Source organism: Tiliqua scincoides, chromosome 5 (genome assembly GCF_035046505.1).
Source record: "Tiliqua scincoides isolate rTilSci1 chromosome 5, rTilSci1.hap2, whole genome shotgun sequence".
Lineage (NCBI taxonomy): Eukaryota > Metazoa > Chordata > Lepidosauria > Squamata > Scincidae > Tiliqua > Tiliqua scincoides.
In genome coordinates this window covers 894,308-919,718 of record NC_089825.1, presented here as the reverse complement: position 1 = coordinate 919,718, position 25,411 = coordinate 894,308, and the positions used below count along the sequence as shown (strand labels likewise).

The following is a 25,411-nucleotide window of genomic DNA, read 5'->3' as shown; positions in this document are numbered from 1 at the left end:
TCAAAGAGGCAAAGGTAAGTGAATATAAATATTTTGCTCTTGAGTGACTTAATTTCAGGAAACGATACAACTGAGAAAAATTTAAAGATCTTACTGAATCTAAATCCTGATCATTATCCAATTTAAAAATCCATTCCCTCAGCATTGGTTTAATTTCAGAAAAGACAAATATATCAGTAGAAAGAGCTTTCGATTTTAGGAGCATTTGCACTAAAGAAGCCCAACCTCCTCTTCTCCACTGCTCTGCCAAACAGAGTAAAGGAAGACAATTTTCCGGCATATCCAACACTCTCTTATAATATGAAATTATGGCTAAGGCTGCCCTGGCCTTTATAGATACCATGCCTGTCTCCATTCTGAGAAATGCTGCCAGAGTAGACGGGGGAACTGCCAAGATGTGCCTCAAAAATTTATTCTGAGCAACTTCGGGAATATGTACGTTGTTCTGCTTTATACCCCAGATCTCTATACCATATAACATTTGGGTAATTACTTTCCCTGAAAAAACCTTTAAAGCTGGAATTATCAAGTTTCCTCCTCTAGAATGGAAAAATTTTAATGGAGCATAGCTTGATTTTAGTGCTAGCTAGCTAGTTGGCAACCTTCAGTCTCGAAAGACTATGGTATCGTGCTCTGAATAGTGGTTTTAGAACAGCGTCTAGTGTGGCTGAAAAGGGAGTGACAATCCCTTCCACACTGAGAGCAAGTGCAGTCTGTCCCTGGTCTGTCTCCCTGGCTATGGGCCTTCCTTCTTTGCACGGTCCGTTAACCTCATGGGGTGTGTGGGGTTTAGGGTGAAAACTGACAAGCGGATCGACAACTCTGCACCATGCAACAGAAAACAGAAAACTCCTGCCCTAAAGCTGGGCACCTGGAACGTTAGGACAATGACACCTGGCTTATCTGATGACCTGCAAGAAATAGACGACGCACGCAAAACAGCTGTCATCGACATGGAGCTGAGCAGACTGCAGATGGACATCTTCGCCCTTCAAGAGACGAGGCTGCCAGATTCCGGATCTGTCAAGGAGAGAAATTTCTCATTTTTCTGGCAGGGAAAACCACCAAACAAAACCAGGGAACATGGCATTGGCTTTGCGGTCAGAAATACCCTGCTGAAATCCATCATCCCACCTACTGTGGGAAGTGAAAGAATTTTGTCCCTGCAGCTCCAGTCATCAGCAGGACCTGTCACTCTCATCAGTGCTTATGCACTGACTCTGTCGTCTCCAGCAGAAGCCAAAGACAAATTCTATGATGACCTGGCCACCACTATCAAGAAGATCCCCATAAAAGAGCCATTGTTCATCCTCGGCGACTTCAATGCTAGAGTTGGTGCTGATAACAGTTCGTGGCCCACTTGCTTAGGTCAGTTCGGCACTGGGAAGATGAACGAAAATGGCCAACGCCTGCTAGAGTTTTGCTGTCATCACGGTCTCTGTGTCAGCAACACGTTCTTCAACACGAAGCCCCAACATAGAGTCTCTTGGAGACACCCAAGATCAAAGCACTGGCACCAGCTCGACCTGATTCTCACCAGACGCTCCAGCCTTCCCAGCATCAAGATCACACGCAGCTATCAGGGTGCTGCCTGTGACACTGACCACTGTATCATACGAAAAAGGAAGGAAGACCCCGCGTTGATACCAGCAAGACTCGGGATCAGAGAAAAGTGGAGGAATTTGCACAAGCGCAAATTACCACCTTTACCCCCCTTTCCTAGGCCCTGCTTCTGTGTCATCTTCTCATGATCTGTGACTTTTGGCCACAAAAACTCTTCCCTTAAAAGGGTAACAGATTTAAGCCTTTTACTCATGAGTATCTCAGTAGGAGTGACAGGTGATGTCAGCTGTACTCTCTGGGAGTTCCAAGGTATTGCCTTTTTAGCATCTTGTCTTGCTGTGAAATGGTTAGATGAGAAATCTGCAAAGCTGCAGTTGGGATGTCTTTTCTGCATCAGCAGATTGCCCCTGGGCTGCATCCTGCGGTTTCAGAACCATATGTGGAAATCTGGTGTAGCTGGAGGGAGAGATCTGTATAGATTGTATAGTATCACCAGCACAGAAATATAGGTCGTGGGGGCCCCATGAACCGGCAGTGCTCTTTTCTGCTGCAACCCTTCTTTTTTGGCAACAAATGAAGAGATAGTGTGCAATAAATCACAAAGGTGACCTGACTTGATTCAGGTTTTGCAATGAGAGTATCTTGGTCATTGCAGAATCTCTGTCATTGCCTGGCTTCCGATCATTATAATTTTGTTTCTTCACTTTGGAGCTTCACTTGGGACCAGGGTGACCAGATGTCATAACTGCTGATGTGGCTGCCTCCCTGCAGGTGCCTGACGGGTTCTCTTGCCAGCCAGGCTTGGGGAGGGCCTTGCCAGAGGCAGACTTTAGAGACCTGGTTGGCAGGACGTGTCCAGCTCCCAGAGCCAGACTCCCCCCATCCCTGGAAGGCTGCTGCTGGAGTTGGGGGTCTGCCTCAACCTCTTGGCACCACCACAGATCCAACTGCACCCATCCTGCCTCTGCCACCACCCCAGAAGCCACCGGTTAAGGAGCTGCCTTCTCCCGCAGCAGATTCCCCCAGCGGCCTTGTGCCTGCCCACCCAACGTTTGCCCAGGCACATCAGCACCTTGTCGGGTCTGAGTGAACACACAAGGAGAGGGCATCTGTGGCAGCAGGCTGCCCCTGAATCTGGGCTGAGCAGAGAAAGGCAGGGCTGCAGGGGCTGGGAGAGGGGGGTAATTTGTACCCGGGCCCAGGGTCAAAAGGGGGGCCCAGGAGCCAAAGGAGGGGCCCAGAAATCTCCTGGCATCTGACGTTTTCCTCTCTACGCAGACTCGTTGCTTGCATGGGATGCTGGGGACACTTCCACAAGTACGCAACTGCACTGACTGGCAAGCCATGTATGCTTAGGAGGGGTTTGGTTTTCTGCATTGCTGCATCTACCTGCCGATGCCACGTGGGCGGGTAGACCAGGGCTCAGAAGACCTGTCGCCACTCTTCCCCCACCCTGTTTTGCCCCTCCCTGCCCCCATTCTGCTTGCCCATCACCACCCTCCCCCACGCGCTTCACCCCTCCCCCTTTGCAAAGGGGCCCAAAAGAAGGGCTGTTCTGCAGGAGGGGCTCAGAGGTCCAGCTGACAGCCAGAAGGTCATGCAAGGGGAGCTGCGTTGGCCAAGGGGGGCTGAGGAGGCAGTGGCGTAGATAACGATTGCGGAGCCCGGTGCCCTCCCCCAGAAGTGATGTCACAACCGGAAGTGATGTCACACCCTGGCCTTCTTCCACCAGCCTCCTTCCACCAGCAGCTTGCCACCCACCTCCCCCAGCCAGTGGCGTAGCTAAGGCATCCGTCTGCCACCTGGGGTCGACGATTTGGAGCCCCCCTCCAAGACAAGATCAAATTTAATTAAGTACATAAATAAAAAGTGTGCCTCCGATTAGTTTTTCGTTCCATAAGGCAGTTGTGTTTTCATTTTCCGCTTAATGGGCCATAGCCTTGGATAGAAAGCAGATAGTGAATGCGGTTTGTTTCATTGCAACCTGCGTTAAATTACCTTTCCAGTCATCTATGACAGGATGGTACTATTCGTACATACCAATTTTTCAGTAATTTTGGTCACTAGTGTCAAGCTGAGCTTGCTGCCCCCCCCCCCCAAGCTTGATCCCCAGTGCAACTGCTACCCCCTGCACCCACTTAGCTATGCCAGTGTGAGGAGGTGCCAATTCTTGGGCAGTGGCAGCTGGCTCAGGAGCTGTAGAGTGTCCGCCTGACCGTCGCCCCTCTGCAGCTCTGCCTGGTGCCCTGGAGATGCTTGTCTGCCTCCAGGCAATCACTGCCAGTCAGTCCCTGGGCACCGGGAGTCCTGCATCCCAGCAAGGCAGTGGACACACTGCCCAGGCACAGTCATCCCAGCTATGCCAGGCAGGGAGTTGGGGGTGCGCTTGCCACGCTGACTGCTCCTGGCTATCGGCCACAGCATTTCTTGGACGATAGTTGTGAGGCTGTTCTTCTGGAAAGTAGGATTTACTCCTGTGGAATTTGACCTGCTGTCTGCAGCTAAATGGTCAACTGGTTAATTGACATCCTTGTGCAGGATGCGGTGATGGCACTTGGCCTAGATGCCTGGACTGATCTATGGAGGTAAAATCCTTTTTACTTTACAGGTCATGGTGACTGTTTTCAACCTCTCGTCTTAGAGGTAGCCCATCTCTGAATGCCAGGTGCCAAGGGATGGTCGGAGGATACAGGTGTCTTGTTGTCATGAGTGCTCCCAGAGGCATCTGGGAGATACAGGCTGAGTGGACCTTTGGCCTGATCCAGCAGGTCACACCTCCAAGGGAGCTGCAGCACTTTTACTGCACATGAGAGGAGACGGCGACACACAGTGTGAGGAATTCAGCTCTTTATTAAATGGCACAAGCTTCAGAGATTCGACACGGAAAAGGAGCTCTGTTTGTTAGATACAAGATCAACAGAGAGTGCCTAAGGATGCATGGCAAGAAAGCACAGCCATCTTTTAAATGCCCAAACACCCAGAATGAGAGGCAGAAATGCAGGTGGGCATAATGGAGACTGCCCTTAGATCATTTTAACCCCACTTCAAAACATGTTTACCAAATCCAGATCTGATTCAGCCCAAAATGCTCGTGTACAACAGGAAGGCATCAGAGTCCGGTCCTGCTGCGTTGCTTTCCTCTCCTTGAGAGGAGGATGAAATTCTCATATTAGAAGAGATTAGACAGGACATGACTTTGCATGAACTTTTGCCGGTCTCCGTGCTGCGCCAGCTGATGGCACTGCAGTTGGCAGGGCTGCTGGGAGCTGGCATTGCGCCCAGGGCAAGATGCGGCATTGCCCCCCTCCCTAAGTGTTCCTACATGCCCCATGTTTCTACCTTTTTGAACAAGTTTTAAATGGGCAGTTTTAACTTAGCATGAGCAAGACTGAGGACCCAATCCTATGCCACTTCTCAGTGCCAGTGCAGCTGCAATGCAGCCCCGAGATAAGGGAACAAACATGCCCTGACCGCGAGGAGGCCTCCATTGACTGCCCCCTCCCCCTGTAGGATGCAGTGGACACCCTGCAGACAGGTGCATCAGCACTGGAACCTGGACAGGATTGGGCCCTGAAAGGAAATGAAGACATTGATCAGAATGGGATCATTTCCTTACTTTGAGTAGTGCTACTGAGCTCCTTTTCTTCTGCCTCAGCAAAGTCCTTCCCTGAGGATTTGTTTTTTCTTATAATGAATGCACAGACATCCAAGGACTGGCTTTCGCTTTCTCCCTCATTACTATGATACCTTCTCCCTCATCACCATTAGGATTCTGAAACGAAGCCTGGATGAAATCCACTTGCCTGGCCTTTTCTTTTTCTTTTCTTTTCTGTGCTGCAGACTTGCAATCCATACTGCTGATGTTAATGAAATGTTAAATCCCGGGGATCATGTCGCTGCCTGCCCCGCTACCCCTCAGGGACTTACTGCAGTCCTCAAACTCCCTGAGAGCTTGAGAACCGCAGCCCCGATGCATTCTGGAGGGACTGCAGTTGGTTAAGGAATCCGAGGGCCCAATCCTACCCGACTTTCCACCACTGATGCAGCCATGCCAATGGGGCATGTGCTGCATCCTATGACAGTGGGGCAGTCACGGAGGCCTTCCCACACAAAGCAAACACTTATTCCCTTACCTCGGGGCTGCATTGTGACCGCCTCAGCACCTGCAAGTTGGATAGGATTGGGTCCTGGGAGCTGTTGGAACTACCCTTAACAAACTACACTCTCCAGAATGGTTTTGGGTAATAGAGGTGTGTTGAAAGTGGATTAAAGCTGTAGTGGATTAAAGCTGTAGTCCTGGATTCCCCCACTTGGAGTTAATGATAACATTTTGGTGTGGTTTCAGGGCAGAGGCACAAGCAGCGAAAGTGCAAATTCTCATGACTTGTCATACGTGATTGTCTCTGGGCAAAATATTGCTGCTATCAGGATCGCAATCAAACAAGTTTGAGGCTTTAGGCAGTAAAAGCAGCTTTGATGTCCAGGTGGAGCATTTTTCGAGAGCAAATGCAGCATCGTGGCAAAAGACCGAGCTACAAACCAGGAAACCTCATCTCTGCCTTGAAGCATTACTTGCTGCTTCACTGCAGTCCTGCTATCCCAGTCCCACATGTGGAGATCAAAACACAGATCTATCTTACATGGATGCTGTAAGGACTGTGAGATGATAATCGACTGCACCTTACACATCTCAAGCAACCTGAAATGCTGTATAAATGCTAAGTTGTAGTATTATTACTTGCAGTTTCAGTGTTAGGAAAAAAAACTATTTTTTTTAAAGTGTCAGGATACCCACCACTGATTCCCACCGGACACCACTGATTTAACCCATTTTTGCCCACCCCACAGGTGTACACATTTGGTCATTGTGGAAAAACATTGGGGAAAAATGGCTTCGGCAGTGATTTGGTTCATATTGAATACAGACATGCTTTGGCATATAGAAATAAATGGCTCTGTGGTAGCATAAGATTTCCTAGATTCTGTAATATTCCTGGACCAGGTACTGAGTTCCATTGTCACTCTCCCCAAAAGAACCCCTAATGGCTCTAAACCTCCTGTCCTCTCACTTCATTTTGGATATGTGAAGGAGGAAAATGTTAAGTCTGCAGATAGCAGGAACTCTGGAGGTGCCACTGTGTTCTATGCCAACCACAAATCACGTGGAAAAATGGAATGTTAGAGCTGGAAGGGAGGTCATCCAGTCCAACCCCTGCTCAATACAGCAAACTGCAACAGCATCCCTGAACAGTAGCAGTCTAGCCTCTGCTTGGAAACAACCAATGAGGGGAGATCCCACTACAACATGGTCACCCTTTTTGGTACCTCCATACTTAAAAGATCTCTCTTTGAAGACGATCTGACAGTTTACAAATTCCACCACCTGAATCCTTTAAGCAGAGGGCATTACTGTGCACTATTAGATTGTTGTGAAAGTCAGGATGACATTTCTTTCCCTTTAGAATTTCAGCCGATACCTGAACTGGATGTCATGAGCAGGGTGAATGACTCCAAAACCATAGCGGCTCACATCTACTGGGGGTATGTCCTCATCCTTGTTCACCAGTTCCATATCAAAGTAGCTGAGCATCATGATGACAAATAATTTCAATTCACTAACAGCAAAGAACCTCCCCGGACACATGGAGTGTCCACCACCCCAGGGCATAATGGGATACATCAGTTTTTTCCCATTCTTGTAGAACTCTTTCTTAGTGCCATCTGGCTTCACAAACCTGTCATATTTGAAAGTGTGAGGGTCAGGGTGGATTTCTGGATCCAAGTGCAGTCCTACGAAAGGGGCAAGAAGCACATTGTCTCCTTTCCGGAGCATGTATTCTCTTCCATCAGCTGTTCTAAGGTTCATATCCTGCACCACACTACGGATCAGGAAAGGTGATGCTCTCAAGCGCAGAGTTTCCTCTATTGCACTGTCCAGAAGAGGAGTTTTGATGGCATCCAAGGACACTTGGATGAAGGGGCTGCCAGGCTTCACTTCCTGATCCATCTCCTTTAGTACTCTGCCCAGTTCTTCCCTCACTGCCTTCATTGCTTCTGGATATTTTAAGAGATGCACAAGAAGCCAGGAGGTAGCTGGACCCGTATTCGCTTGAGATGCCCAGAGGAGAAGCAGCTGAAATTGAGTTCTCATCTTTTCCGTCATTCCAATCTCAGCCATGCTCTGATCTTGCTCAGTCACCCAACTGCTGATGTTATCTTTGTGACCTATCTTGTCTATGGACAGCACGTCCCAGAAAAGGTTCTTCAACTTTTGTGTCTCTTTCTTACCCAAAGGATCCAGCATGCCAAGAGCCATTGGAGGAAAGAGATGGTCAAACTTCTTAAAATTTTCAAACAACATCTCCCATTGCGTTCTTTTACTCTCTGTAGCATTTTCTGCTACTTGATCTGACTCAGTCCCAAACAAAGTCATAAATGCAGCCTGGAAGACGGTTTTGTAGCTGAAGTGGAAGACTCCGTCCTCCTGCCAAGGCCTTTCCTTCTTGCTTGAATCATGGCTGGGAAGCAGCACCGCCTGCAACTTCTCCATCATGACCTGGTTCAGATCAGTTAGACCCTTGCCTCTGAGATGCTTCTTGCTCATTGTTTGTACTATTTTATGTTGAGACTCAGTTGGCTGAATCCCAAATGCATTAACTACGACCATTGAGCCAAAGGTATAAAAATCCAGCTTTTCTCTTGACTGCTTTATTATACTTCTGTAAACAAGAGGGTCCATCACAAAATGAAAATATTTGCCACCAAGTAGGACTGTGAAGATGTCCCCATGTTTCTTCTTCATCCATTCCACAAACTTTGCTGGGTTCTTCTTGACATTCATCGCATGTCCCAGCCATGGGATGAAGCCTTTGTCCAGTGGAGGTTCATTTGGCCTCCTCCTGCGGAAGGTGCCCATCATGTAGAGCCCTGCCAGTGTGGCTGCAGTGAGGGCTAGTAACGAAGCACAAAGGATGCTCTCCCAGAAATCCATCCCTGGCATGCTGGAGAAAAAGACGGATTCCTAAGCAGCCTGGATCCAGGGCTGTACTTATAAACCCCACAGTCACGTGGTAGATCTGGCTGAGATTGCCTCATTCCATTTCCAAGCTGCGAAAGGCAGTTGTTATTCTTCTGCCCTTGAGTCATTCACAGCATTAGGATGCTTTGCCTCTTCTATGTTGCCTTTAGGAGGCATTCTTGAAATTCTTGCTGGGGCCCTGAGCAAGAAACATGCACTTCGGTCCTGTCCAAGGTACCTGTTCACAGAACGGTACCAGCTCGTGTGGTCCATAATTGCCCAGTCTGTGAAAACAGCATGAATCGGACGTGATTAGAATGGAAGTGCAACCTCGCTCCTCAGGCAACGTCAGCCAGGTCTCTCTGACAGAGGACTTGTTGCTACTTGAACCTGAAAGGTAGTTTCTTATACAATTGTTTGTTCTGCTGGGTATTCCTTGCTTGCCTTGGCATTGGGACATGCATGTCAGAGAACAGAAGAATCGCTGCATTGCCGTACAGCAGTGGCAAGTGCTTGGCGGTGATCTCAGAAGCAATTGTGGACTGCATGGTTGGGGCTTCCTGGTGGTATTGTGGGGCCCTGTGGAGCCCCAATTTAGATCAAGTGGGGGAAGGGAGTTGGTGCTTTAATGGTCAGTGCTGAATAGGGAGAATGCAGGAATCACCAGCTGGGTCGAGATCACTGAAGTCCGTTCTGAAAGATCCCATCAGTGCGTCTCAGGTGTTTCCAACTGTGTGCGCAAGTCTGTTCAGTTCTACTTATTGGGGTCCACTTCTCCAGGCAATGATGAGATGTTTCAGGAATTCAGCGCCACCCAAGCTCTGGCTTCCTCTGGAGGAGAGATCACTGGAAACTGACAGTATCTGTACAATGTGTGTTTTTTAAAAATAAATATACAGGCTGAGCATTCAGTGATAAGATGGTGGTTCTCAATATCAGGACACAAGTGTGTTGGAGGCCTCTTTGGCACCTGAGGTGCTCTCGTGACTCACTCACTCCCTTAGCTTCCATTCCAGCCTGTTTCTCATACCAGTCAGCTCAACTCTCTCTCTCTCTCTCTCTCTCTCTCTCTCTCTCTCTGCATCTTCATTCAGGAATATCTCCTTGATAGAGTTGTGGTTTTTTGGTGATAACGAAATGAAATGAAAACACATCACACTGCTTTCTACACTTCTTATTTTTGTAAAAAAAATAAACAAGCAAAAAACACCCCAAAATCTGAAAGAAAAATATTTCTAACAACTAATTGACTGTGTAATGACTGTGGCTACATCTGCTGACACTATGCCACCTACATCACCTAACTAGCACACTTGTAAAGGAATTATAGTTTATAATAATATTTTAGAACAATGTGGCCTTGGAATAAAAACATGCATTCTGCACTTTTTTCTTGGGGAAAAAATGAAATCTGTGAAAAAATAAAAATGTTTAAGAATCCAAGAAAAATGTGAAATGACAAAATAAAAGCTAAAAACATTCATTTGGTGATTTCATGTGTTAATTTAAGCACTATATTACTTATTATGAAATTTAAAACTACATTACATATAATTTATTTCATATAGGGCACAATCCCCACCAACATTCCTAGCTTTTGTATCTAACGAGCCTAAACCAATCCTAAAAGGGGAGGTAACTATCACCAACATTAGAACTAAATTAAAAACTGAAAACTAAAAACAATTAAAACTCAATGTGAAAAGCTAAAACTAAAACCAAACTACAGACTAAAAACCAAAGGCTCTTGAAGCTAAAATAACTAAGGATTAAAACTAAGCATTAAATAAAACGAGAGACTAAAAACTCAAGAGACTGGGATAAGAAGCGAAAAATTCAGACCTGAAAACTGAAACCTGACGTTTCGCCCACAGCTTGGTGAGCTTCCTCTGAGGCCACCGTTTTCTTCAGGCACTAGAACTTGGTGCTGTTCCTATGCAGGTCGTAACTGTCTGCCTATTGAATTAGGGAACATGGTACTCAGTAAAAGTGTTACTCAGAGAGTAAGGAGCCAGGCGCGGCTAACTGCTGACAACAATGTTCCCTAATACACACATACACCATATGTCCAGAAAACAGGACTGGTCCCTTGCACTAGGACTGTGGAGCTCATGCCGGAACCTGCATCAGCCCCACTGCCATCTGAGGAACAGGGAAGGATAACCCAGGATGGGGTCTCTTCCCCAGGGGCACTGAGCCCACCTGTCAGAGCGTTGCTGCAGACGCTCGAGGGTCAGGCACGTAAGCCTGCACAGCAGACATGTCTGCGGCCTTTCACCGTTGACTGTGGTGGGCGGCCCCTGCAGACAAGCGGGGAATGCCAGGGACCTGCTGCCCAAACTGGTGGAAACAAACATTGATCGAGGGGATTTATTTACCAAAAGCAGGGCCTGGGGAAGAATTGGGAGGGGGGGGCAAACAAGCACTCTGGCCTGGCAACAACTTTATCTGACAAGGGAGTTGGTGCCCCTGAATACCAGGAGGAGGAGGTCCTGGATCTGTGGGGGAACTCAAGGCAGCACTGGCAAGGAGATGCAGTACATGCCAGGGATCAGTAGGAAAGGCATTGAGAATAGGACGGCTAATATTGTAATGCCGCTGTACAAATCGATGGTTAGGCCACACTTGGAGAACTGCATTCAGTTCTGGTCACCGCATCTCAGAAAGGACATAGTGGAGATGGAAAAGGTGCAAAAGAGAGCAACCAAAATGATTACTGGGCTGGGGCACCTTCCCTATGAGGAAAGTCTACAGCATTTGGGCCTCTTCAGCCTAGAAAAGAGACGCCTGAGGGGGGACATGATTGAAACATACAAAATCATGCAGGGGCTGGACAGAGAGACGCTCTTTTCCCTCTCACATAACACCTGAACCAGGGGACATCCACGAAAGTTGAGTGTTGGGAAAGTTAGAAGTAAATATTTCTTTACGAGGCGTGTAATTAGTCTGTGAAACTCTTTGCCACAGGATGTGGTGATGGCATCTGGTCTGGATGCCTTTAAGAGGGGATTGAACAAATTTCTGGAGGAAAAGTTCATTACGGGTTGCAAGTCATAGTAGGTATGTAGATGCTCCTTGTTTTAGAGGCAGGTTGCCTCTGATTGCCACATGCAGGGGAGGGCACCGGGACACAGGTTGTGCCTGTTGTCTTGTGTGCTCCCTGAAGCATTTGGTGGGCCACTGTGAGATACAGGAAGCTGGACTAGATGGGCCTTTGGCCTGATCCAGCGGGGCTGCACATATACAAAGTGCCAAATCTCTTGGGAACACCCAGAGCTCAAGGAGGAGGCATTTGGATTTGAGCTTTCAAGTGGTTTTTGCCCTGTATTTTGGGTTTTCCCTTTTTCCAGCCAGGAAAGATGAGTTTCAGCCTCCATCTTGTCTGCCCAAATTCATCCATTTCTGTACAAGAGGCTGGCATCTAACACTGACCCAGCAATTGCTTTGAGAACAATTATCTTACACCCAGTAGCATAGCTAAGAGGGTGCAGGGGGTAGCGAGTGTACCTGGCTACAGGGTGGGAGAGGGCAAGAACGTGGCTGAGGGGGCAACAACTTGCAGACAACTTGGTTTGCTATGCCACTGCTTGCACCCCCATTTTGGAATACTAATAGTGAACTTATTCAAAGGACCTTGGTGCCAAGATGTCTCTTCCTGATGCTCCTAGCTCTGAGGAAGTGTTGACTTCTATGGTGATGGGAAACAGACTGCTTAGGAGTCATGTCTCACTAGCTTGTTTTAGGATGAGTGATTGGCAGCAAGCTTCCTGTTCCTATCCACTTGTTTTCCTTTGGGCTGTATATAAGAAGGGTGTCTCGTGCCTAGAAGGGGGTTGTCACACTAAGCACTTCCCACAGAGCTGTTTTAATAAACCCTGATAGCCTTGCATTGCCTAATTGATTTCTCCCACTTAAGTCTCAACAGAGGCACAGTGGTACAGGAGAGTTGTGGGGTGAAGGGAGGAAGAAGTGGACTGCAAAGCCTTCAAAGAAGGGAGCAGAAGGAAGGGAGCAGAGTTGGCTCCCTAGAGCTAGAGATGCTATGTCTGAATTGTGGGAAGGGGAGTTTCCTTCAGACTTTCCCATCTTCTTGACTGGTACTACAAGCCCCTGAATGGTGAGTGGCTAAAAGTACTAGGCTGAAGGATATTTCAGCCCTAAGTCCTGAATCCAGAATAAAGAGTCCTTGCTGGACCAACCAAGGAGACTGAACCTAAGGGAGCCTAGAGGAGGATCACAGGATTTCCACTCCAGCCTTGTTCAAAAACAGAATGAGTGGATGATGAATGTTGGCACAGCCCATGAGTTTTAGGGAAAGGTGGATAGAATGGGGGAAGGAGTTTTGATGAGATAAGAGGGGGAACAGAGGAAACCTGCAGCATAGGTTCCAATCACCGGGCTGGGGCTCTCAGGTGAAGGGCTGGAGAACTCAAGGCTCTGGAATCAAGAGACTGGGCAACCAAGCCAAGAAAAGATCCAAAGGGGTGCCTGAATTTCAGGCCAAGTGGGCATTCATTCAGTGAAGGAGGCAAGGTGGGGGTGTAGCACACAGAGGACACCAAGTGCACTGGGTACATGAAGATTCAAATGCCAGGGCCTTCAAGATCTATGCTGGGAGGGGGCCAAGGCCTCCTGGTTAAACCTGTTCACAGCACAGAAAGCAGAAGATATTATTTTATTTTTATTATTTTATTAATTTGTACCCCGCCTTTTTGCCCAACGGGCATACAAGGCAGCTTATGTCATTTAAAAAAATACAACATTAAAAACAATTAACAGCAATTTACATAATTAAAAAATCTAAAAACAAACAAACCCCGTATCCTTGCCAAGGTACAGCACAGGCTGGCCCTGAGATTCTCTTTCTGACTGGAGTGAAAATGAGACTCTGAGGAGTAATGAGTGCTGCAGTGTGGCAAGTGTGGGCAATGCTAATGGCTGGCCAGGTGGATGCCTCATCCTGGGTGAGGAACAAAAGGATTGTGGCCACAAAGCAGAATTTCTCCCTTGAACAAAGGTGCTTCCTTCGCTTAGTGCCGGGGCCTGTTCAGAGTCATGGGCAATGCAGCAAAGAACTGGGACGGCATAGGCAGGCGGACCATATATGCCATTTTCACCCAGCCCGGAGGAAGCCCTGGAAAGAAGCCCCCGTTACAGAGCTCCTTCCTGGGGAACAGCAACTGCAAGGGGTTGGGGAGGGAGTTCTGATCAGGACCACAGTGGGGTCAGGCCCTGTAATGTCCATGGCGGGAGGAGGCCCCTGCCCTGGGGTCGATTCTGAGCGCGAGGGGCTTACCCGGTCCAGGCGTGGTGGTCGGCGGTGAACAAACAAGCAGGAAGCAGGTATGGCAGCTTTACATAGACGGTTTATTTGGGTCAATCTCTTTACATTCACGGGGGATCGTTACTTCATGACCCCTTCCGTCTAGGCTGACTGGTGTCGTCGCCGTCGGAGCTGCTTAGGCCCCGGTCCTTCGGGTTCTTTGGAGCTTGTAGTCCGGGCCTCTCTGCAGGGCTGTTTAGACATCACTTCTGGGTTCTCCTGGAGGAGGAGGTGCTGGCAGTGGAGGCTTTGCAGTCTGGCTGCTGCCCCCGTTCCTTCTCCTATAAAGGCTTCCACTTCTGATAGAGGCCTTCCAGTCCCATCCCAAGTTCTGGGGACAGTTGCCCTCAAATGGCAGATGATTTCATTTTGTACCCTAACTGGGCAGGAACAAGATGTAGCTAAAGCAAAGCAGGTCTGGCTTGGATAAGTGTTTGCTTGGGAACCGTAAGTCAGCAGTCCTGGGCTTTTTGGAAGGGGTTATAAAAGAAAACATTCAATGTGTGGCATAGCTGGAGGGGTGCAAAGCACTAAGTTTGGAAAGGGGGCCTCACCATAGTGTGCAAGCGGCCCCTTCTTCAAACATGAATTGCACAAGCATACAACTCTTGAGTAAGCAAAAGACCAAAGCCACTGCAGGTCATGTGGGTAGGAGGAGCAGGGAGGTTTGCATCACCAATCGTCAGACACGGGTGATACAGAAACACTCAGGATACAATTTCTATCCACACCAGGGCTTTTTTTCTAATGGAACGCGGGGGGACAGAGTTCCGGCACCTTTTTGCAGGGGCCCCTCCCCTTCGGAGGCATTCCAGGAGGGGGGGAGCAAAACAGAGGCATTTGCTGGGTGGGTGCTGGGGGGTGCAGGGTGGGCGGGCGCCTGGCCCCTGCCTGACCACACAACGACCCCCTCCTCCCCATCTCCAAGCTCTCGCCTGAGCCCAGCCCGCCTCCCCTCCCCCCGCGCTCTGCTTCCCAGCGCAGCTTCCAAGCCGGTGGAGGGCGTGGGGGACACGCACCGACACCGAGGAGGACGGACAGCCAGCCAGCCAGGGAGACGGGCTGTGGCACCCACGGAACGCCCAGGTACTGGCTTGGTGGAGGAGGAGGGGAAGGAAGCTGGCTGGTGCAGCCCCGTGCCAATCTGCAGCACGAGCCTAGGCATGTCTACGCAGAAGTAAGTCTCATTGTGCTCAATGGGGCTTGTTCCTGGGAAAGCGTGCATAGCCTTGCAGCCTGAGAGCCCAAGCCTATGCATGTCTACTCAGAAGTAAGTTCCATTGTGTTCAATGGGACTTACTCCCAGGAAAGTGTCATAGCCTTGCAGCCTGAGTAGACAGGCAGAGGAAGGGCTCTGAGGCTGCAGTCCTCTCCACACTTTCCTGGGAGGAAGCTCCACTGCCTCTACTGGGACTGACTTCTGAGGAGACAGCCATAGGCTTTGACTCTGAGGCTGCAGTCCTCTCCACACTTTCCTGGGAGGAAGCCCCATTGACTCTGATGGGACTGACTTCTGAGTAGACAGGCACAGGATTGTACCCTGAGGCTGCCATCCTATCCACAGTAAGCCCCATTCACTAAAGTGGACTTCTGAGTAGACATGCATAGGATTGGGCTCTTAGGCTGCAATCCTAGGCACTTTCCTAGTAGTAAGCTCCATTGACAAGAACGAGACTTACTTCAGAGTAGACATACCTAGGATTGGGCTCTTAATCCTGGCAGAGATATATATCTGCACCCGTTTTCACATGCTAAGGGCAGGTGAAAAAGGGATTCTACGTGTGTACAACATGCTGTCCTGCCTTGCCAGAGATCCTCCTCATCCTTCCCCCAAAAGCATGCCCTCCGCCAGCCAGCATTTGCAGCTCCTCTCCAGCAATGCACAGCAGATGCTCAAGGCAGCAGAAAACATACAATTGAATGCCAAGTGCCTTCCCAAAGACACAGAGTATTCTGATACCTGAATTAAACCATATTTAATCACTTGTTTGCAAATGTAGCTGTTTCTATGTGCACCTAAGGACCCCTCTCGTGTAAGAATTCCTTTTTTGTTCTTACTCCCACAGTTGCTTAATTTTACTACATGGAACTCATGTAAGCCATTTTTCGGAATCCATTCACTGCTTCCTCTCCTCGAAGTAGTGCCACACTACATACTACACGCTATACGTGCACCTGTACAGTATTTTTCCCCATGTGTAGAAAAAGTAGCTAGGGGGAAAGAGATGTGGAGATTGACAGCCCAATCCTATGCATGTCTGCTCAGAAGTAAGTTCATCTTTAGGGGGGAAGCACATAAAAATATTTTATTTCTCCAATAAAAAATGGTTTAAAGATAAATAAATAAATAAATAAATAAAAGATTAACATGTTGTGAGTTCCCGCACCTTTTTTTTTTTTTTTAAAAGCACTGATCCACACATATTTTGTTTGGGCAAATTGTAATGTCACAAGGTAAATTTTCTTTTGTTCTACGGCAGGGGTCTCCAAATTTTTGGCCAGAGGGCTGCATCAAATATCTGGCGCGGTGCAGAGGGCCGGGAAAAAAATTTAAATATAAAATTTATATAAATAAATTAGGGATGGGACTTGGATGAGTGAATAAATGAATGAATGGACTCATTTGTTCAACCTCTCTGGCCCTTAGAACATCCTCCAGATGCTACCAGGGCACAGCTCCAATCATGTTCGGCCAAGTGGGCCAGAGGTTTTTAGGGGACAAGACGCTGGCCGTGGGCCGCATCTGGTCCCCGGGCCAGGGTTTGGAGACCCCTGTTCTACGGTATGATTTCAGTGTTGTCATTGTGTGGCAATACTTATTAAAAGGATTTGTTTCCCAGGGAAGCCTAGCATTTCCTAAGAGCTCTTCTTGCTAGGAAGCTCTTCCTGAGGGCACTTTTTAAATGCCTAGATTGCACAAGTAAGATTGGAAAGCTGCCCTCAAATGCATTCTAGTTATAGCACCTGTAATTAGTTATTGGCTGGACATGATCACTAATTACAGATGCTGCGGCAGTGTTCGTGATGCCAGGCTGAACATGCCAAAGAACCAACCTCTGTTTTTAGGAATGTTGAAGCTGTGAGAATGGGTGTTGTGTCACACACCCCACCCTGCTCCTTCCTGGGCTCCAAGCAAACAACAAGCAATACAAGACCACACTGGGGGTGTGGACCCAAGTGACAGGGAAGCCACATCTTGTTCACGTAATCCACCAAAATGTGCGCAGTGGCGCATTTCAGAAAAATGGCTTTAAAATGTTGTACCGTTTTGAAAAATGATCTAACTCCAAGCCATTCATGTCGTACAGAAAAACATCAGGCACTAAGAAAACAGTCTGTTCTTTCTAACCTCCCGTCATTCCCAACTCCAGAGGAAGATGGATTGACCAACCTGTTTCGAAATAGATTCATCCTCATAGGAGTCTCTCCACGCTTTGTTCATTGGTGGAGCCCTTTGCTCACAGGGAGCCCTGGTGAGGCCCAGTGTTGAAGCCAGGGAGACGTAGGCCTGAGCAGCCTGGATGGGGAACCAGTAGGAGCCCCCTGTGAAGAGCAGAACACATGGGGATCGGTTTGCTTAAAGATGGCTCTGTTTCTGTGCAAATACGTTTTAAACTCAGTTAAAGCTTTTCAGAAGAAACTGCTCTGTCTTTCCACCCCATGGCCATAAATAAAGTACCATTGATGTTCGGTCATAAGCAGGAGTGGTTTTTTTAGAGTCATTTTGACTTGAGCCTGAGTCTTTTCGAAAAGCAAGTCAACCCGCAAGTCAGGCGCAGCTCTGCAGAAGAAACAGAAGTGCCAGTGGGGTGTGTGTGTCAGAGTTCTGGTTTGCAAGTATGCCACAGTCCCCACCACTGAGCAAGTGGCTGGATCCTCTGCCTGCTTCTGCCTCAAACTCGCTTGACCAAAAGTAACCCCAGTATTACAGCAACAGGTTGGATTTCAAACTCACTTGACCAAAAGTAACCCCAGTATTACAGCAACAGGTTGAACCTTTGTGATTGTCATCTCATCTGATAATACAGGTGGAGCTTTATCTCAACCACACTGAGAGTAGACTAGACTTGAGTCAAAATGCCTGACCTGAAAAGATTTTCAGCTTGATATTAGGAGGAGGTTGGAGGCAAGAGGTGAACTAAAGCCAGCCCCCTTGGCTTCTCTTATGGCTTCTCTTACCATTGCCTGTTTGGGCAGACTCCAGGTGGCAGCCACCATTTTCCCCCAGAACATCCCTTGGAACAGAGCTATGTAATGAGTTGTATCGGGGGATGCATCCTGCCCTACACATATTTAAGGATGTGAACATGGATGCCCTGCTGCCCCTTCCTGTGCACATTCCTTATCCCATAAGCGTGTGCATGAGGGGATGGGGAATTCATCCTAACTTTTGCCATTGCCCATGTTGCTAAGAAATGTTTTTGAAACAGGATGCCTGCCTTGTGAAAGCCACCTACCCAGATATAAAATCAAGCTTGCCAGTTACACGTGAGCAAGTGGTTAAAGCAGCAATTTTCATCTGGTGTGCTGCAGCACATTGGTGTGCCACAAATGGTCCCGCAGGTGAGCCACGGGAATTTGGAGCAAAGCACTGAACTCTTCCAGGTTCTGCAGCTCTGTATCTAGGACAACTGTCTGTAGTGCTGAATTGTCTGTTCCTCTTCCTCTGCCAGCAGACAATTCATTACTACAGACAGTTGTCCTAAAAACAGAGCTGCAGATCCAGGAAGAGTCTTCTGGAAGCCAGAAGGGACATCGCAAGAGGTAAAGACCACAGAGAAGACCATAGAGTCTGTACACCTTGAGAAGAAAAACATTGAAAACCTGTTGGAGAAAGGCTTGAATACTTTTAAGCAGTATTTAAATCATGTGTGAATGACCTTCCCCTGAGGGCTGGGGATAAGAATAGGCCCTCAGTTTGGCTGTACTTGTTGTAAGAGGCGACTGAACAGCCACCGGGTAGATGGGACTTGGAAGGCAGCTCATCTGAGAGAAGGAAAACTCTGATCCCAAACCTCCGCTGCCTTGCGGCTACATCCAGTTATGGAAAAGGCTTCAGGAGTCAACCTCGAGGCAAAATCCGGAGCCGGAGTCCCTGAGGCAGTTCATGGCTGAACACAGTCACGTTCTGGCAACTCCTGCGACGCCGCTGGAACCAACCGTATTGGCTTCTGCCTTTCCATTGGACCATTTTAGCGATGTGGAGAGAGGGGATTTGCTGCATGGGTAACAGCCTATCCTCCATACCTTCTTTTCCCAGGCTTCGCGCACTGGAGAGGACACTCTGTTCCAGAACACTATTCAGAGTGCGATACCATAGTCTTCCGAGACTGAAGGATGCCAACAAGTTGTGAATGACCCCTCCCCCAATTATGAAGATTGGAATGGCACATGGAGGGGAGCAGGACCCTTCATGCCCTTAAGCCTGTATGGTCAGGGCTGGCTCAGATGTATCATGCCAACCAGCCCAAGGATGCAGTGTAGCTCAGAAAGGGTATGGGGGGGTGGCATCTACTACTCAGGCAACTGTCAGGGGAAGAGCTGCTAGTGTTGGTCCCATGCTTGACCCCAAACCCCAAAGTGCTGAAATGTCTCCCATTTTTATCATCTGCAAATGAGGTGACTAAAATGTGGGAAGGGGTGCGTTTCAGCCCTAACCCTCCCACCACAGTTTCCCTTGCCTCAGTCTTTGATAGTGTGCCAACTGGGTCAGGGACCTCCCTTATTCTTATTCGACAGCATCAAAGGACACAAATGGCATGGTCGAAATAATTCACCATCTTCATCAATTTGTTTGGGCAACCCTGAAATACTCAGCTAGGCTTTTAAGTAACAGGAAGTTAGGCATAAACATGGTGCAATAAATAATCCTTTCATAATCAAAGCAGTAAATGAGAGTAGACAAGACATTACATGCATTAAGAAGGGCCTGCCATATACCAGGATATATCCCATATACACAAACTGATACACCTGCCACATAAACCTACCCTTCCCATTCACATCACTCCCTTCTGTTTCCACCTCGTTGTTAACTAGGGCTTTGAGCTCACAAACACTGACACTGTGATTCAACTCCAAACCCTTGAATTGACTCTTGTAATTACTGTTCAGTTTTGGGAGGCATGAAGCAGATTTTAATTGTGCATCCCCAGGCATCAAGCATAACAAAGCAAGATTAAGGACTGGTCTGAGCCTGAGTGAATGCTGGGCTTAGAGAGCCTTTGGCTTCAAATCGCTGCTTGGCCATGATCTCAGTGTGTGCAGTGGTGCAGCTAGAGGGGGTGCAAAGCACTAAGTTTTGCAGGGAGTTTGGTGTGCAAGCAGCCCTCCCCCTTTGCTTTGGAACCAGGCTTACACCCAAAGGGGAGGGGCCACTTGCAAAACTCCCTGCAGAACTTGTGTGTTTTGCACTCCCTCTAGCTATGCCACTGATTGAGTGACCTTGAGCCTGTTGCTCTGACTGGTCCTAACCTACTTCCGTGCTTTGAATTTGGGGAAGGGAGGAAATCTGTGTGCTGTACTTTACTATGAACTTGTTGGGGGAAGGGAGTAACAAATAAAGTGAAAATATTGGCTAGGGACAGCTGGAGTCAAGAGATGTGTGACAACAGAGAGAAGGGGAGGGGCTGTCCACAGAATGCAAGCAGCAGCTTCCCCAACAGCATATAGGGAGATGCACTGGGTAAGGCACAGCCATCCCACAGGGAGATGTCGATTGCTTTGCCTTCAGCAAACCAAATGCCAAACATCCAGCCACATTCTAAGCAGCAAGTTGCACCTGAGAGCCCAGATCTTTGGCCTCTTGATAAAAGTCACGCAATGGTAGGATCCGTGCTTGGGTTAAAGTGGAATCCTGTACCTGCACTGGGATCTGGTGGCCACAGACGTGTGTTACTATGGGGGGGGGCATTGACACTATGGAACTATGCTGTAACCAGGGAGGGAAACTCAGTGAGTTACCCTAGTCATGGGCAGCACAATCCGGAACGCCTACTGATGCCATCTTGGGTCCGCAGCTTCTGTGCTGCAAAACAAACAAATAGTGCTTGCTTGTTGCACACTGCCATGAAACCAGGGTGAGGCTTCCAGTTCCATTTCCAGGGACACCATTCATGCAGACACCAGCACTAATGCTCCTCTGACACTGGTAGACGGTGGCCTTGCCTGCGTGTGTGGCTGTCAGCAACTGCACTGGCAGTCTAGTTCCATTTACTGGCAATGTCAAGGAGAAGGACAATGCCGTGCAGGGCACTTCCTCTGGATCCTTCCACCAGCAGGGCTGTTTAGACAGAACTGGGCTGGGAGGGAAAGAAAGGCAGATTCTGGAAAGGGCAGAGTAAGCCACACCCTGGGAGAAACTGGAACAGAAGCTCAGAGAAGGAGCTGGCAGCTGCAGGCTCTTGGCCAACCATCTGCCCTATCTGAGTGCAAGATGCATGACAAGGTTATACAGAGGTGTGCCTGTTGCTGGGTGCCTGCTAGGCGAGCACGACTCAGGCCAGTGCCATGACTCTGAGACGGGACTGCGGCAAGAGACTTCAGCCACAGCAAGCCTTGAGGATTCCACTCCACCGGAGGAAGGCCAGCACTCTGCTCCCTTCCAATCTTCCTTCCGTCAGCACAACCTACAGCTGTTCTGCCAGCACAGGCTAGACAGCCCTTTTTTAGGCCGCCTTGCAATGCACTCACCTTCTCTGGGAAAGCAGCTCTGGCCCTCTGGCTCTCCTTCTGGAGTCAGCGATGGCTGCAGCTCCCCTGCGCTCCCATCAAAGCCCCTTCACCATTTTATACCTGGCTCCTGAACTTGGTGTTGGCATTTTAACCTTGCAACTCCTACAAGGCCACAGAAGTGGCCTGGTCTTCTTGGTCCTTGGTGCAGCCTCTCTGTTGACCCACAAACTCCTCTCCATCTGTCCTTGTCCTGTGTGCAGCCAAACTGACAAGAGGCTTCGTGCCTTTATTTTGGTTTCCCTTCTCTGCATTTGTAAAATTATCCCCACAAGGAACATTTGTTTGCTGCACCTTCACCCTTGCCTCCCTCTTCCTTCCCTCTCTAACCATGGAGCTGTGCCATTGGCCACTGCACAGGATCCCAGCATACAAAACAGATCTCCTCCATATGCATGCATGCTAATGCGTGTCTGAAAAAGCACATTCAGTAAAACAAAGACACACTTTGATGTAGTTGATGTGGTGTGCAGGAGCAAGTGACCTAACTCCATCCCAGTGGCGTAGCTAGAGGGGGTGCAATGTACTAAGTTTTGCAGGGAGCCTCCCCGCAGAGTGCAAGCAACCCCTCCTCCTCCTCCCTTTCAGAGCCATTCTGGGTGGTGGGAGCAAAACAGAGGTGTGTGCCTGGAATAAGAACATAAGAACAGCTCCACTGGACCAGGCCATAGGCCCATCTAGTCCAGCTTCCTGTATCTCACAGCGGCCCACCAAATGCCCCAGGGAGCACACCTGATAACAAGAGACCTCATTCTGGTGCCTTCCCTTGCATCTGGCATTCTGACATAATGGCACTGCAGGGGAGGGGGAGGGGCTGCTTGCTGGGAGGCTCCCTGCAAAACTTGAGTGCTTTGCACCCCCTCTAGCTACATCACTGCTCCATCCAAATGCTCAAACCTGTACATATGTACACAAAGCAAATGTGACAGAGATGCTCCAAATCTCCAGTGATCTCTCCTCCATAAGAAGCCAGAACTTGGGCTGTGCTGCAGCTCCTGGAACTTCTCATTGCTTAAAGAAGTGGGGCCTGAAGACCCTGCCATTGAGGTCAAGATGTTGGTTGCTTCACAATTTTCTTTTATATGTAAGAAACCTGTGACCCAACCAACATATCTCAACATACAGTGCAAAAGTGAAAGTAAGAAAAAGAAGTCAAATGTAAAAATAATTGCCCTTATTCCACCTGCATGTTTCTGCATGTGCATTTTGCAGGCACAGCAGGAGTGCCTCCTGGCACTAGCAGTTTTTACTGACTGTGAGGCAATCCCTGGCTTGTTTCTGAAAGGGTTCAGCCAGCCCTGTGTCTGTAGGAAGGTCTCAGCTGATCTGCCCTGTGTGCTCCCTCTTCATAAGCATCACTTGCATGAAGGAGGCAAAGATTAGGCAGTTCAGAGAAACGCAAATGCTGATTATGGACTGAAGCGAGAGCTTATCACTGCAAGTGGAAAGCGGGTGGCTGGCAGCAACAGATGACTTTGAGGTGCCTGCAAGTATTTGCCAGTTAGCAAGATGCATCGCCTGGTAAGAGGCTGGCAACCCTGAGACACCTCACCAAAAACTGTACTTGGCTGACTTGGGAAGAAGATTTGCTTGCAGGGTTTTTGTCACTGGCTTGGGCTTGCGGTTTGGCAGCGTCAGGATTTCAGAACTCAGCTGTGATGAGCCATTGGTTTAACTGTTAGTTTTAAGGCCTGACCTAATCCCTGGCCCGGCCGGCCTCGTCAACCCCCTGTGCTCACTGCACAAAGTGACTGGACCCCCACCCTCTCTCCCTGGGCTTCAAGCACATCCCAACCAGACACCCTCCTTCTCCTCCCAAGGTAGCCCAGCAGAGGTCTTGGCCAGGCTCCATCGCTTCATCTGTCCCTCACTGGTATTCTAGCAGATTTCGGCATGACTGCAGAGCACATGAAAGCTCCAAAGTGAAGGGGGTGGAATGAGGTCTTCAGTACTTCCCAGCAGGCCAGGCTACCCACTCAAACTCTGCCTTTCTTCCTTGAGCAGAGAGATCTCAATGGGCAGCCCCCTGGCCAGAGTCACGCAGTCCTCCTCCATTTCATTAGACTCCTTCTGTTGTCCAGGCCAAGGTGCAGGCTCACAGGAGCCTGAAGCTTTGGGCAAGACTGGTCCCCTGGATCTTGGTGTGCTGGTCTTAGGTTCTCTCATTGTGGAATTTCAGGCTCCTGTTTCTCTGGCTCAGAGGTCTGCAGGCTGGTGGGCTCAGGTCAGACTACAAGTTGGGATGGAGGCCTGGGACAAGGCTAGGACCAAGTTCTTCTGCCCCAACTATCCCCGCACTCAGGGTTGGACTTAGAGCTTGGGGCACAGATCACAACATAGTCCAGCTCTTGTCTGGATCCCAGCTCTCAGTCTGTGAACCTTGCTAGTTCTAGAGTCACAACCTTGCTGGCTCTTGTAGTTGCCTGGCCAGGAGAGCCAGTGAGTGGACCTTGGCAGACCAACAGGCTGAAGGAGAGCTGACCCAGTGGACACCCCTGTTGTTTCCTGAAACCTGCTGCTCCAAGCGGCTACTTCACCTGGCCTCAAGTTTGGGCAGGTCACAAATGCTCTTGCTTTCACAGTGTGAAGCTGCTGAGTTAGAATTCATACCCCAAACTGACACTATCAGAATTGGGCTGAGCAGAGACTGGGGGTGCTTCCTGAAGGAGTGTCTCATCCAGTGGGGTCACTAGGGTGGGTGCGGACCGTAGTGGGTGACTCTACTAGTGGCCCAAATTTTGGTAGCCTTTTGTATTTATGAATAATACCATCATGTTATATATAATTGGAATGGTAATTTCATACAGAATGTAATGAAACAGACTGTGTTGAATTATCTGTATTCTATCAAACTTTTTGGCCAATTAACTAGAAAAAGAAAACACAACTGTCTTATGTAACAAAAAGTGGTTTTCCATGACTCAGAACTGATCAATGAGACTGATTGTTCTGAGAGCCAATGAGGTGTTATTATGTCACAGCAGGGAACCACTGAGGTGTCGGAATGAGTCCGCTCTCATTTCCATGTATCAGAACTAATACTAAAACTCCTATTTGATTCCGTGAGTGTCATCAAGTTGGCCGCTAATTTTTTTGTTGGTTAGTGATTTGCTGGGCGACCTGTACTGTTATATATTAAAGTTAATAAATAAATTAAAGGGCTACACCACCTTAGCGATGCCACTGTATTTAAGTTACGTGCACGATATTGTGATTTATTCAGTATGGTTTGGTACCGGAGGAGGTGACACAACGTGTTATTATGCCAGGTGATGCAAACTGTTCTCGTCTGGTCTTGTCTGAGATAGTTGCACTTTGTTCACTACTTACTGAGTTCACACCTTACTGGGTATGACTGGGCTGTTATCTATCCATTGTTCACTGTCACGGTAGGGCTGCTGTTTCTGGACCAGGGGCGAATAGACTCGTGCCCTGCCCAGAATCTCTTCTAAGGGGGCCTTGGTCGCAGCCCCAGAATCTGTTTCAAGATGCAAATAGGAACATTATGAACATTTGATTTTAGTTACAAAGGTCATAGAGTTAATTCTATTACCTTTGTCAATTAGTTTCTATATTGATTTGCTAAATTGGGGCATTTGGTGGGCCGCTGTGAGATACAGGAAGCTGGACTAGATGGGCCTATGGCCTGATCCAGTGGGGCTGTTCTTATGTTCTTATGTTCTAATTTCTTCTCTCTCCAATCACACAACCCAAATAGCACACTCTGGGTTGCTCAGCCTTAAGGCAGTTCTGACATGTATGTTTTATCTCAATCT

At 48.5% G+C, this 25,411-nt stretch overlaps 1 protein-coding gene across 1 annotated transcript; it reads right to left on the bottom strand.

The window, feature by feature from the left end:
- Positions 1 to 7,021: 7,021 nt before the first annotated feature.
- LOC136652083 (7-alpha-hydroxycholest-4-en-3-one 12-alpha-hydroxylase-like) lies at positions 7,022 to 8,554 on the bottom strand. The gene has a single exon (XM_066628940.1). It carries the CDS (start codon positions 8,552 to 8,554, stop codon positions 7,022 to 7,024), a length of 1,533 nt encoding a protein of 510 aa, XP_066485037.1.
- Between the last annotated feature and the right edge of the window lie 16,857 nt (positions 8,555 to 25,411).

Coding starts and splice junctions, on each gene's coding strand:
- LOC136652083 (XM_066628940.1), bottom strand. CDS start 8,554: ATGGATTTCTGGGAGAGCATCCTTTGTGCTTCGTTACTAGCCCTCACT.